The sequence below is a fragment of the Chiloscyllium plagiosum genome, chromosome 17 (genome assembly GCF_004010195.1).
Source record: "Chiloscyllium plagiosum isolate BGI_BamShark_2017 chromosome 17, ASM401019v2, whole genome shotgun sequence".
In the NCBI taxonomy this organism is placed as follows: Eukaryota; Metazoa; Chordata; class Chondrichthyes; order Orectolobiformes; family Hemiscylliidae; genus Chiloscyllium; species Chiloscyllium plagiosum.
Genome location: NC_057726.1, coordinates 57,977,559 through 57,991,811, shown reverse-complemented (window position 1 = coordinate 57,991,811; position 14,253 = coordinate 57,977,559). Strand labels below are relative to the sequence as shown.

General features: G+C 41.1%; 1 protein-coding gene across 1 annotated transcript in view; it reads left to right on the top strand.

The window, feature by feature from the left end:
• hsf4 (heat shock transcription factor 4) overlaps positions 1-14,253 on the top strand; it is a 64,103-nt gene that overhangs the window by 1,913 nt on the left and 47,937 nt on the right. Inside the window, exon 2 of the mRNA XM_043707536.1 lies at positions 11,551-11,659. Coding sequence (XP_043563471.1) covers positions 11,551-11,659 — 109 coding nt within the window. The remainder of the gene's footprint in view (positions 1-11,550; positions 11,660-14,253) is intronic.

Here is a 14,253-nt window from a genome sequence, read left to right as displayed (position 1 = left end):
AGAGGATTACAAAATTATGAGGGGCATGGATAGGGTAAATAGACAAAGTCTTCTGCCTGGAGTCGGGGAGTCCAGAACAAGAGGGCATAGATTTAGGGTGAGAAGGGAAAGATATGAAAGTGACCTATGGGGCAACTTTTTCACGCAGAGGGTGGTACGTGTATGGAATGAGCTGCCAGAGGATGTGGTGGAGGCTGGTACAATTGCAACATTTAAGAGGCATTTGGATGGGTATATGAATTGGAAGGGTTTGGAGCGATATGGGCCGGATGCTGGCAGGTGGGACTAGATTGATTTGGGATATCTGGTCGGCATGGATTCGTTGGACCGAAGGGTCTGATTCCATGCTGTACATCTCTATGAATCTCTGTAAATCAAGAAACTAATTATTCCTGAAATGATATCATCAGGGATCAATCAGATCTCAGAGATCAACCCGATCCCAGGAACCATCATGCAATCATAATGCCCAAACTGTTCTGGCATATGGACAGTGACCTAGCCCACTGTCTCCTCTTAAAAACAAATGTTTTATTATCTCATTCACAGGCATCCAGCAAGTCACCAAAATAAAGCTGTAACGAGTCCCACAAACATCCACTCTTTCTCACTTCTAATCACCTCACAGTCTCAATGTACTCCCAGCTCTTGGGCCTAGTCTGATTTATTGTGAGGCCTGATGTGAAGAACATGTACAGCAAACCAAATCAAAGCCCCAGAGAAGTTACGTCAAAGTCATTTTCACCCAATCTTTGAGATTTCTGTCAGTCTCCTGTCTCGCTTCAGGTCATCTCTGCCTTTGTTACCAACCGTTTACCTGCATTACAGTTGTGACTTGACTTCACAAGTGCTTATATTGGTTCTTATGTTTCTTGAGACATCCTGAGGATGTGAAAGATGTAAATTTGCTTTTTTTTGAACCACACTGATAGTTCCAAACACTCCCATGTTCTGCTGTATCTGTTGGCATAGTGATAGCATTGGCTTGTCTCCAGTCTTCCCCGTTTGTCTTTCCAGTTGTTAGAATTCTAGCCCTGGCTTCTCCAATCCCTTCCTCAACCCCATGCTGCTCCAGAACAATACTCATTCACAGGTTAGTGCCTCCTTTTGGATCTCTCCTCCTATTGACTGCAAACAATGATCTCAAGCCAACAAGCTTGACCACAACAACAGCGATGTGAGTCATTCCTCTCAGACATTGGACAGCAGATGCCAGTTAAATTAAAAAAAACATTCAAATGGGAAAAGTACCCAAATCGAAGCAGGGTAAAAGCTGCAAACATAAGAGAAGAGAATGGAACAGATCTAAAGCTTGAGCAGAAAACTCAGCTTCCTTCTTGCTCCTCAAACCATAGTAGGTTTTTCTATTAAGTTGGAGTGAACAAGCCTTCTGATGGCAGCATTTATTTCCCAACCCAAGTTGCCCTTGAGAAGATGAAGTCTCCCTCTAGACTGGCTGTATGATGAGAATACCTCTTCATCATGTGACCAGATTCAGTTTTGCATTCAATCAAGCCTTATCTCCTTCCTATCTCTCTCAACCTGTCTTCATTGCTCCCTATTCTCCCTTGGTCTCTCTTGGTCCCCTCCTGATATTGGGTCCCACTGTTTTGACCTGGCAATATTGAAAGAACAATGGACAGTCCATGTCCATGTCAAGATGCTGGGTAGCTTGTAGGTGATGGTTACCTTATGCATCAGTAGACTGTGTCCTTTTAGGTAGTGCAAGTTGTGGATTTGCGAAGTGCTGCAGTGCATCCTGTAGACAGAACACATTGTAATTGTGTTGTGCTCAAGGTGGCGCATGTGAATCTTTAGTCCAGTGGATGGGTTGCTGATTCATCAGATGGTTTTGAGCTTCTTGGACATTGTTGGAGTTGCCCCTTACCTATTTAAATGGAGAATATTGCATTACTCGTGACAAGGTGGTAGTGTGCCTTTGGTTATCAGGAATTGAACTGTTCATTACAGAGTGTGCAGCTACAGTGAGAACAGGTCAAATCTGTGATTATAACTGTTAATTATCATATTTGGGGAATATGTTTGGTTGTGTCACTAGTCAGTTTTCAAATAATTAGAAGCCAGTCCTCAAGCTGGAATGTTGAAGGCTGAGAAACATATTTACAGAATGGAAATATTTTGTTCCATATGTTTTGGGGAATTATTGGTTTGTTTTGGGAAAGCTACCATCAGACTAAAAAGGAGTAAATTTATCCTCTCCAAGAATGGAAGAAGGCAGAAACAGGAACCAAAGGCTAGTTATCTGCCATGGTAAGCATTTTAGAATTGATCTTTAAAGAGATTATTGCTGTGCACTTAGAAAATCTCAATGTAATCAGGCATTCTGAATGTTTCTGATTTATTATTAAGATTTTGTACTTGGGTACCTTGTTCTTAAGTTGCCATGAAGCACTGAAATGCTAATTTTTTTCTTTAGTTTCTAACTTTTTACTAAGATCCTATGTCATTGTACCTAAGATGGTGCCACAAGTAGCAACTTTGTAAACTTTTCACTGCCATTGTGAGTTCTAACAGTTAGCATGGTTTTGCCAAATGAAAATCATGTTTAACCAATTTACTGAAGTTCTTTGAAGGAGTAACGTGCTGTGAATAATAGGGAGCCTGTAGATTTACTGTAGTTGAATTTCCAGAAGGCATTTGATAAAGTGCCAGATCAAAGCTTATTGCAGAAAATAAAATCTATGGATGAATGGAGGGGGTAACATATTAGCATGGATAGAAGATTGGCTAGCAGAAAACAGTATACATACATGGTCTTTGTCTAATGTGGGGTCCCACAGGGGTCTGTGATGTGCCCTCAAATTTTTACAATTTACATCAATGCTTTGGTTGAGACGAGTGATGTTATGGTAACCAAATATTTTGGCAACACAAAGATATGTTGTGAAGAGAACATAAGAAATTGATGATGAATACAAATAGGTTGAGAGTGTGCAAACATCTGGTGGATAGAATATAATGTTGGAAAATGTGAAGTTGCTTTGGCAGGAAGGATTTTTTTTTAAATAACTAGATTAAATGGAAAATGTTGCAGAGGAATCTAGCTGTTCTGATGCATGAGTTACAAACTATTAGTATGCAATGACAGCAAGTAATCAAGAAGACTAATGGGATGTTATTATTTATTCCAAGAGGAAGTGAATGTGAAAGTAAGGATGTTATGGTTCAGTTAAATAGGGCATTGGTGAGACCACATCTCAAATATTGTATTCCACTTTGGTCTCTTTTCTTAAGGACAAATGTAAATGCATTGGAGACAGTTCAGAGGTGGTTTGCTGGATTTTTATCTGTACTGAGTAGGTTTTCTGAGGACAGTTTGGACAGGCTGGTCTTGTCTTCATTGGACATTAAATGAGTAAGGGGTGACTTGCCTGACATACATAAGATCCTGGTCTTGTCAAGATAGATGTGAAGGTGATGTTTCCCCCTGTGGGTCAGTCAAGAACTGAAGGGGTACTTTTTTTTAAAAGATCAAGGGTCACCCTCTCAGGACACAGATGAGATTTTATAAAAACTGTTTCAGAAGCTTTGACGCTCTGCCTCAAAAAGTGATGAAAGTGTGTTCATTGAATATTTTTAAGTCAGAGGTGATTAGATTCTTGTTAGACAGAGGAATTAAGGGTTATCAGGGGTCAGATAGGAATGTAGAATTCAAAATACAGATCAGCAATGATCTGACTGAATGGTGGAACAGGATTGAGGGGCTGAATGGTCCAGTTCTATTTTGTACATTCTTATGGGTTTTCTTGATTAGATTAGATTACTTACAGTGTGGAAACAGGCCCTTCGGCCCAACAAGTCCACACCGACCCGCCGAAGCGCAACCCACCCATTCCCCTACATTTACCCCTTTACCTAAAACTATGGGCAATTTAGCATGGCCAATTCACCTGACCTGCACATTTTTGGACTGTGGGAGGAAACCGGAGCACCCGGAGGAAACCCACGCAGACACGGGGAGAATGTGCAAACACCACACAGTCAATCGCCTGAGTCGGGAATTGAACCCGTGCCGCCCATTTCAAAGATCATGCATTGTGTGAAATACTTTGAAATATTTCAGTTGAGTTAGACCGTAAGGCATTATTTTATATTAGGATTGTTTGTTTCAAAAAATGAAGGTAAATAGGAGTGAGAATAGAACTGAAAAGGTGAATGCTTCCCTTCTATAGTGTTACACGTACAGTGTAATTTTAGAAATTAAATTGGGGGTTTCCTGCCTGCCCTGCAATCTCTAATTCTTTTTGAGTTTCACTCTTCCTTTTTTTTTTGTTCTGTCTTTTGCATATTTTTTCGCACTGTTGTCTCCATATACTTTTGATTATTTCTGAAAATTTGACATCCTAACAACAGGCCTGTTTTATACATTTCCTACTTTCATGAATATTTTTCACTGTTTCTCTGTTTGTTTGTTATGGCTCCCCTCAATTTTAAGTAGAAAAACATATTGCAAGGATCCCAGATATATTTTTTTAAAAATAATAAAATTGCTGCAAAAGAAAATTAAAAGTAAAATGGGGCTTTGATCTGGCCTGGCAACAAGGACTGCAATCACACAAGTACTTTCCTCCAAATCAGTCCTTAAGTCTTTTCAGATGGATACTGTAGGTATCATGTGTTTATTTTTTTAAAATTATCATTTTCATATTACTCCAGCAGCTTTTACTTCTCATCCCCTGCCCAGAGTAATTGGTTATGGACTTCATAATTGTTTAATTTGCTTAGACAACAGACATCATTGAGGTTTAATTCATTTGAGTGCTTCAAATATCTTAAACAAGCCAAGGAACTTGAATATTAAAGCCTATGTTTTGCAAGGGGGTGGAGGTACAAAATGTCAAAATGACCTTGTTGCACGTGTGCATTTTTAACTAGCACAACTTTCCACTTAACCTGTGGAGTTTAGAATTTGCCACTTTTACATCTCAAAAGAACGAGTTCATTAAACCTTCCTTTACAACTCATTCAGTTCCCCAAAGGTGGTTGTATCTCTGAGTCTGGAAACACTTTGTATAGGCAAAATTATAAATGTCCTCTGTCAAATCGAATCCCCAACATACACTAATAGATAAAAATTCTTGGTTTTACAATTCAAACTATCTTCACACGATTAAAAGATTGTAGTGTAAGCTGGAGAAGGTGATCTTTGGACATGCCATGTAACAAAGTCTGATTGTTTAGTGAGTACTATTGATTTTCAGCGATACCACCCCGTTATCTAACCTGTTTGCCTTGAATAAGGGGTACTTTACATCTCATAATTATACTTGACTTTCAAGTTGAAGACGCCAACAATGGTCAAAAGGTGGTCAGTCAGTGTCTCATTTCCAGTACTGACTGAGCATGCAAAATGCATCAAAGTAGGAAACAAAGAAATGGGCATAGCTGCTACTTCAGCAGTTTTGATTTTGGAACTTAGACTGTAAGGTGAGGAATGGATTATAGTTTAGGTTCTAAACCAAAACAGAAAACTATGGCATGTAAACGAGCCCCTCTAGCTTCAAATGAACCATTAATATGTGCTCTCAATGTGACTTATCAGTTTGCTCCATTCACTGACTCACTGTTGTGAGGAGCATGATTGTGTCAGTGGGACATCTTCAGTGGAACAGACTTTTCGAAGGCTGTTAAATGGATTGAGCTATTAAATATATTTAAAGGTGCTGTTTCTAGATTGTAAATGCTGATTTGTGTTATAATGGGGGACTTTTTCCCGTCAAAATATTATCCTCATTAAAGGAGCTGTATGTTATCACTTGGAAATCACTACTTGATGTCCAAATACTGGCTTAACTAATCTGGGACTAGTTTTCTTCTGAGAGATAAAATACTTTTATTGTCCTGATTTTTCCCTAACAGTTCCAGGCTACCATAAAGAAGTAATTATCTAAGTAGTTAGGCTATCACAGTCTGTATTCAGTGAAGGTCACAGTAACACTTGTAATGGATTACGGTCTACTGCTGGCAAGGATTTCAGCGTAAAGTAATTATTTACTTTACGTGTGCAGCATCCAATTTTAGTTCCACGTTATTGGTAAAGTGTCTTTGTGTGATAAGCGACAAGTCCATTGAACTAAATGTGAACCAGTTACCGGCAATGATTTAGCACAGGAAAGCTGACTAAAATCGCAGGCAGTTGTGGTGGATATTGTTTTGTTTTGCTGACTCAGTGTATTTTGATCTTGCCGACGTTAACACTTTAGTTTTAGTTACATGGTTTAACCTCCACCTCTCTTCTGCCTTCTTCAAAGTGAAGGGACTTCCCAATTGGGCAATTAACTGCATAGTCTTTGGGTTTGAATTAAAGCAAGGTGGAATGGCAATGAGTGATGGGTTTTGGACCAGTCAATTATAGTAACAGCTGTTTTTACAGTGCACTTCCTTGTGCTCCAGACATCAGCACTTTCATTCCGACTGTCGCTTTGAACTGTGTTGGTGAGCTGCCCACTTGCACCAAAATCAGTTAGACATGCCTTTCATTTTAAGGTGGTTACAAAGCACCATGCCAGTTAAGGTGGTGGTGATCAGGAAATCTGGAAAGAAATGTATTTTCACATTTTTAAAGCGCTTTACAAGGCTGCATGACATCTCAAAGCACTTTACAATCAATAAAGTAGTTTTAAATTATAGCTCCATTGTAATGTAGGATATATGGAGGACCATTACTATACAACAAGAACCCATGAGCAGCAATGAGTTAAATGATCAGATCATTCTGATTTAATTTTCGGATGTTGGTTGAGTGTTAGATGCTGTCTGAGCTACCAGGCAGAACTCCCTAGCTCTTCTCTGGAAAGTGCCACCGAATCTTTTACCACCACCTGTAGTATAAACCTGTATTTTTTGCTCAAGTCTTGTGGAGTGAAATTTGGAAGTTCCAGCACTGAGTCAGAGATACTGAGCTAACCCTAGTGTAAAATCTTACATGCTGTAGGATGTTATACTGTGGTCAGTCATTTCGTCAAATCCTGCCCTGAAATGAAATGAAGGACAATGACACCTTGACAATGGGACAGTATTATCTGGCTCCCCATACCTCACTGACTAACCTCACGGTGGGGGGGAGCAGATTTGCAGAGGCTTTGGTCCTAATCCTGAAACTTCCTGCTTCAACTTTTCCACCCTTTTAACAAAAACCTCAAAACCCATCTCCAACCAACCTTTCAGTCCTGCCTCCTGATCTATCTGAACCTCATTTAACATCTGTTTCCTTTTTCCTATTTGTAAAGCAGCTTTGGGCATATCTTTACGCTAATGACAATAAATTTAAAATGTGGTTTGGAAGCCTGGGTAAAATAGTATTTTTTCCCCATTGTGCATTATTCTGAACACCTGAAGCATCCATCATGCAGTGTGGCAGAAATTTGACGTTATCCACTTAAGTAGGAAGCATACTTTTTAAAAGGTGAGATTGGGAAATAGTAAGAGTTGAAAATTTGTTGCTGGAAAAGCGCAGCAAGTCAGGCAGCATCCAAGGAGCAGGAGAATCGAAGTTTCAGGCATGAGCCCTTCTTCAGGAATAAGGGCCTGAAGAAAGGCTCATGTCCGAAACGTCGATTCTCCTGCTCCTTGGATGCTGCCTGACCTGCTGCGCTTTTCCAGCAACACATTTTCAGCTCTGATCTCCAGCATCTGCAGTCCTCACTTTCTCCAAATAGTAAGAGTTGTTCAGCGTGGAAACAGAGTCTTCGGTCCCATTTATCCATGTTGACCAGATATCCTAATCTAGTCCCATTTGGCCCATATCCCTCTAAACACTTCCTATTCATATACCCATCCAGATGCCTTTTAAATTCTGTAATTGTTCCAGCCTCCACCACTTCCTCTGGCGGCTCATTCTATACGTGCACTACCCTCTGCATGAAAAAGTTGCCACTTGGGTCCCTTTTGAATCTTTCCCATCTCACCTTAAACCTATGCGCTCTAGTTTTGGACTCCCCCACCCCAGGGAAAAGACCGATTAGATTCCCTACAGTGTGGAAACAGGCCCTTCGGCCTAACAAGTCCACACTGACCTTCTGAAGGGTAGCCCACCCAGACCCATTTCCTTCTAACTAATGCACCTAACACTATGGCAATTTAGAATGGTCTATTCACCTGACCTTCACATCTTTGGACTGTGGGAGGAAACCAGAGCACCCGGAGAAATCCCACGCAGACACAGGGAGAATGTGCAAATTCCACACAGACAGTCACCCAAGGCTGGAATCGAACCTGGGACCCTGGCACTGTGAGGCAGCAGTGCTAACCACTGAGCCACCGTGCCGCCCCTTGGCTATCCGCCCTACCCAGGCCCTTCATGATTTTATAAACCTTTATGAGGTCACCCCTCGGTCTCTGATGCTCCAGGGAAACTATCCCCAGCCTAATCAGCCTCTCCCTATAATTCAAACCCTCCAACTGTGCAACAACTTTGGAAACCCTTTCAAAGGTTGAAGCCTTTTTCAACCCTTTCAATCCTGACAACATCTTTCCTATAGCAGGGAGACCAGAATTGAACACAGTATTCCAAAAGTGGCTTTACCAATTGCCTTGTACAGCTGCAACATGATCTCCCAATTCCTATACTCAATACACTGACCAATAAAGGCAATCATACTAAATGCCATCTTCACTATCCTGTCTACCTGTGACTTCACCTTCAAGGAACTATGAATCTGCACTCCAAGGTCTCTTTATTTGGAAATGCCCCAGGGCCCTATCATTACATGTATAAGTCCTACCCTGACTTGCCTTGACAAAATTCAATACCTCACATTTTATTTAAGTTAAACTCCACCTGCCACTCATCAGCCCATCTTATGACAGCCCTGTTGTATTCTGCAATAACCTTCACTGTCCACTACACCACCAATTTTTGTGTCATCTGCAAACTTATGATGTTCACATCCAAATCATTTATAATGTTGGTATTTAGAGAGACATGGGGTGACCTTGTACTCAAACGACCAAGTTAGCTTCCAGTTACACCGAACAACAGGTAAAGAAGTGGTATTAGAAACACTACATTTATTTACATAGGGCTTGGAATAAATAACTAAGTAAGTCTTATCACAATTGTAAAGGACTTCGGTGAGACTATATACCTGGAATATTGAGTATGGCTTTGGTCTCCTAACCTGAAGAAAGATCTACTTGCCTGAGTGGGGAGTGCAACGAAGATTAACTGGGTATAATAGACAATAGACAATAGGTGCAGGAGTAGGCCATTCTGCCCTTTGAGCCTGCACCACCATTCAATATGATCATGGCTGATCATCCTTAATCAGTATCCTGTTCCTGCCTTATCTCCATAACCCTTGATTCCACAATCCTTGAGAGCCCTATCCAACTCTTTCTTAAATGAATCCAGAGACTGGGCCTCCACTGCCCACTGGGGCAGAGCATTCCACACAGCCACCACTCTCTGGGTGAAGAAGTTTCTCCTCATCTCTGTCCTAAATGGTCTACCCCGTAATTTTAAGCTGTGTCCTCTGGTTCGGCACTCACCCATCAGCGGAAACATGTTTCCTGCCTCCAGAGTGTCCAATGTTGGGATAAAGAGCAAATGAGCAAATCAGGTCCACATTCACTCGAGTTTAGAAGAATATGATCGAAACACATAAAATTGCTAATGGGAAAAACAAACAATTGTAGATGCTGGGATGATGTTTCTCCTTCTGGAGACTCTTAAAACTAAACATCAGAATAAGAGGTCAGTCATTTAATACTGAAAGGTTTGACAATCTTCAAAAGGTTTCACCCAAACAGAGCTGTGTGTTATCAGTCATTGAATATATTCAACAGAGATTAAAGGTCTTAGTGTCCACTGTCAATCAGCGAATCTGGAGATAGCATGGGAATTCAAAATTGCTGTCCATCAGCTGTGATCTTATTGGATGCTGTGGTGGGTTCATGAAGCATTGCTGTTTTTGTTTCTCTGGACGAGGCAGTGGCTGGCAATAATTGTGTAGCTTTGACTACATTCTGTTTTGATACTACAAATCACTACTCTTATTGTATTTGAGTTTTTGTGCTGGGAAAGGCGAGTTATTTACAGAGAGAGCACTATCTCACGCCTATCGAAACTCCCATGTACCTTTAATTCTTTGCTGCTTCTCTCCTGAAAGCAATGCCTTGTGTTGGGGAAGTAGTTTGACAAGCCTGCAATATCTTATTCAATTTGTCATTCCTCACTGGTCAGTCTATTTCACTATCACAGCAAATGTACTTCGTGACATGGGGATAGTGTTGAGACTGAGAAACTGACTTGGGAGTTTTCTTTCTCTGTTCCTACTCTCTGGTTACCAGGGTCATGTTTAGTGTCCAGTCAGTTGATTTTCAGCTAATGGCACAAATAGGAATCAAATCAGAGAACCTTGCGCTCCATTTGTCTCAGTATCAAATAGTACTTCCTCACTAAGCCTTCACCAAGCAGTATGTAAGAATATTTCATAGATGCACATTATCTCACCACCTAGTCCAAATGTCATTAATATATATGCTCTATGTTATTCATTATAATTTACATTTATCTCCAAATTATTTATATATCAATAATACATACTGAATGTATTCTATTTCTATTCATTTTTATATATAGATTGAACAGCTGCCCATCTTGAAATAAACTTTCCCAACATCACAAAATGTCTTTGTTTGGCAGTAGATTGTCATTAGTTATAAAAACTGGAGCTTGCAACCTTTTCCAAATGTATTTATGGCAACAGGATGATAGCATTATATAGATACAATATAATGTTGAGTGGAACTGATTTCATGAAGTACATTCTGTCAGAGCTGAAAGCTTTCTTCATGTTCCTCTTGATGTTTCCTGTGGTTACTTTTTTGGCTTTCAGAGGCTCTCCTCTTCAGTCTCGCTAAATCCTTCATCGGGTAATGCAGTCACTTAGTGACATTATCTTCTGTATTTGTGTTTATATATGGGGGCTGTCACAAGTAGAATTAGAAAGATTAATCAGTATCCTCATTGCAGTACACAATGGATTATTCTTCTGCTAACAGCGAATGTGTGGGAAATGCAAAATGTCTCTTTAAGGCCATGAAGTCTCAGCAGATATTGTGGCCAATCTTGTACCTTCTTTGGAGTAGTAAAAGCTCAATGTGTGACCAAAGGTCTTTTTAAAATCCTTCCCCCACCCCCCGTGTCACATTCACATTGGGAGACCCATAATGTGGGTTTTTATCAAGACAACACTTCACTTATACAACAGGGTCATGTATGAGACTGCTAGTGGGACAATTCACCTTCCAACAGGATGTACTGACTGTTGGTTAGAAGATCACAAAACACCCACCATTTCAATAATAATTTGATTCATAAAGTTACTGGTCAGTCTGTTCCTTAGGCCAGTGGAGCACAAGGAGGAATCTGTCACACAAACACAGGGATTTGCTAATCCTCACACTGTCAAGGGGAGGTTCAGCAGGAATGTTTACATTAATGCTTCAATTTGAATCTTGTTTCTCTTGGTTGCCCTGTAATTCCGTGAAGTGACCAATGTGTTTTCTTTTTAATCTTATTTCTAGAGTGGGACCAGTTTCCATGTCTTTGATCAGGGCAGGTTTGCTAAGGAAGTACTGCCCAAATACTTCAAGCACAACAACATGGCCAGCTTCGTGAGGCAGCTCAATATGTGTAAGTGATACAGCTTCCAATTGCGGGGTGCAGAAGACTGTTCTGCACAGGCCAAAATAATCTTCCAGGGATGTAGTGCCCAGAACTGAGTGCAGTTCTCCAGATAGGGTCTGACCCAAGATTTAACTAGCTGGAGCATAATGTCCACCTTCCTGCATTGCAGCCCCTGGGGAAAAAAGATCAACATTTTATTCATCTTCTAAATTAACGTCTGTACCTTTTTTTTCCACTGGCTTTGTGATTTTTGTGCTTGAACACCTAAATACCTTTCTTCAGCTCCAGTCCTTACCTATGCACCATTTGGGAAATAGATTGATGGATCTTTCTTAGGTCCAGTGCTGTTTACCTCAAATTTTCTCGCATTCTAACCATGTGCCACGGTTTTGACCATTCACGTAATCCATCAGGATGGCATGGTTTAGTGGTTAGCACTGCTGCCTCACAGCACCAGGGACCTGGGTTTGATTCCATCCTCGGCTGACTGTCTGTATGGAGTTTGCACGTTCTCTCTGTGTCTGCGTGGGTTTCCTCTGCTTTCCTCCCACAGTCAAAAGATATGCAGGTTAGGTGGATTGGCAGTGCTAAATTGCCCAGAATGTCTAGGGGCGTGAAGGCTAGGAGGGTCAGGCATGGGGAATGCAAGGTTACAGGGAGAGGATGGGAGAGTGGGTCAGGGTAGGTGCACTCTTAATGGGCCGAATGGCCTGCTTCCACACTAGAGGGATTCTGTGGTCTCTGTGATTATCATCTATTTTATTAACTTCCTGATCTCATCTCCACTACTTAATGTATCTTCCAATTTAAGGGTCGTCTTGGCATGACAATTAAAGGATGGGACATCATACATTTTATTCTAGACTCTCAGCCCATCTCCATGCATATGAATGTTGATTAACCTCATTGTTGAGACTATGACCACAATGCTGTATGTGCAGCTTCTTTCAGCAGGTCTGACTATCTGTGGAATGAGTAACAAAGTTAACATTGAGTTGAATGATTTCATTTGAGACAGGGTTAGGTCTATGTTCTTTTGTCCACAGGTGCTGCTAGACCTGAAGAGTTTGTCCAGCAATTTCTGTTTGGATTTCAGATTTCCTGCATCTGCCGTATTTGGTTTTTACTCTGCCCTTTCGACAGGTCTGTTTTTTGCAGGTGTGATGTTGTAGGAGGAAAAGCAATCATTTAAAAAGCTTATGGTCCCGAAGCACGAGTTGTTGAAAGACTGCTGCTGTCCACAATTAAGCAAGGCAGTGTTCCTTTGCCAAACAGCAGTAATTAACTGCAGAGGACAGGGAGGAGCATGATAGCCAAAGATACGGAAGTGGGAGTAAAGGCCAGGTTTGGGATAAGAGGGGAGAAGGAAGCTCCCAGAAGCAGCAAACGCAATGGGATTGCTATTTTGCTTTATGCAGTAAGTTTCTGAATAGAGAGGTCTCTCAGTTGCAACAGAAGCTTTCATTTTAAATAGAAAGCACGCATCCAGACAAAGAATGAGACCAACAGTAACTCAGGGTTGAGCGAGAGAGAGAAATCTGATACAGATTGGTAAAAACAATGACTGCAGATGCTGGATCTGATACAGATTGTCAGTGGTGGAGTTACAGAGAGTCAGGAAGAGTCACAAAAAGAGAGAGGTATGATCCAGTGATAATAGATTTGTCAGCTAATTGCCATGATTCTAATTCCCTTCCTTTTAAATAGCGGGGAGGCAAGGGCCTAATGGTATTATCACTGAACTGTTAATCCAGGGATGCAGGAACCCAGGTTCACATCCCACCACAGTAAATGGTGGAATTTGAATTCAATCGAAGTCTGGAATTGAGAGTCTGATGATGACCATGAAACCATTGTTGATTGTCACAAAAATCCCATCTGGTTCACCAGTGCCCTTTTAGAGAATGGAGATTCCATCCTTACCTGGTCCCGCCTAAATGTGACTCCAGACCCACAGCAATGTGGTTGCCTACTGGGCAACTAATCTGTGGGGTGCTGGGGACCAGGTTTATCCCCAGGATCACTTTGCTGAATCTGATTAGAATTTCAGCTGAAATGTCAGTGGAGGTTTGGAAGAACCCCCCCCCCCACCTCACCGAAACCCCAGGTGAAAATCTCGAATCCAACTCCAGGAAGGTGAAAAACTGACTTTGTTCTGCAAAGTAGCAACAAAATCCTTATAAATGAGCCACCGATTTTATTTTGTGTATATATATAAGAAAAGGTTTTCTGAAGGCTAATGTTTCCAAGGGTACGTTTTTGAGAAATTGCAAAACTATCAAAAACAATTGGTCCTATTCAGCTAACACTAACTCACCTGGTCGAGGTAAGGAAGAAATTCAGACTGAAAGGCCAGTCAGGGCCTTGTAATCATTGTAATGTTGAAGAAGCAACAATACTGCACCTACGAATCCCTCATCCCTCTCTCTACCACAATGACTTTCAGCAGTAACAATGAATGGGAGCATTAGACAATAGACAATAGAGGTAAATGAAGATTTCCCCTCCCCCCACGTTGTCTCAGTCGCAACCCTTGAACTCAGCACCACCTTCCTAACCTGCAATCTTCTTCCTGACTTCTCCGCCCCCACCCCCACTCC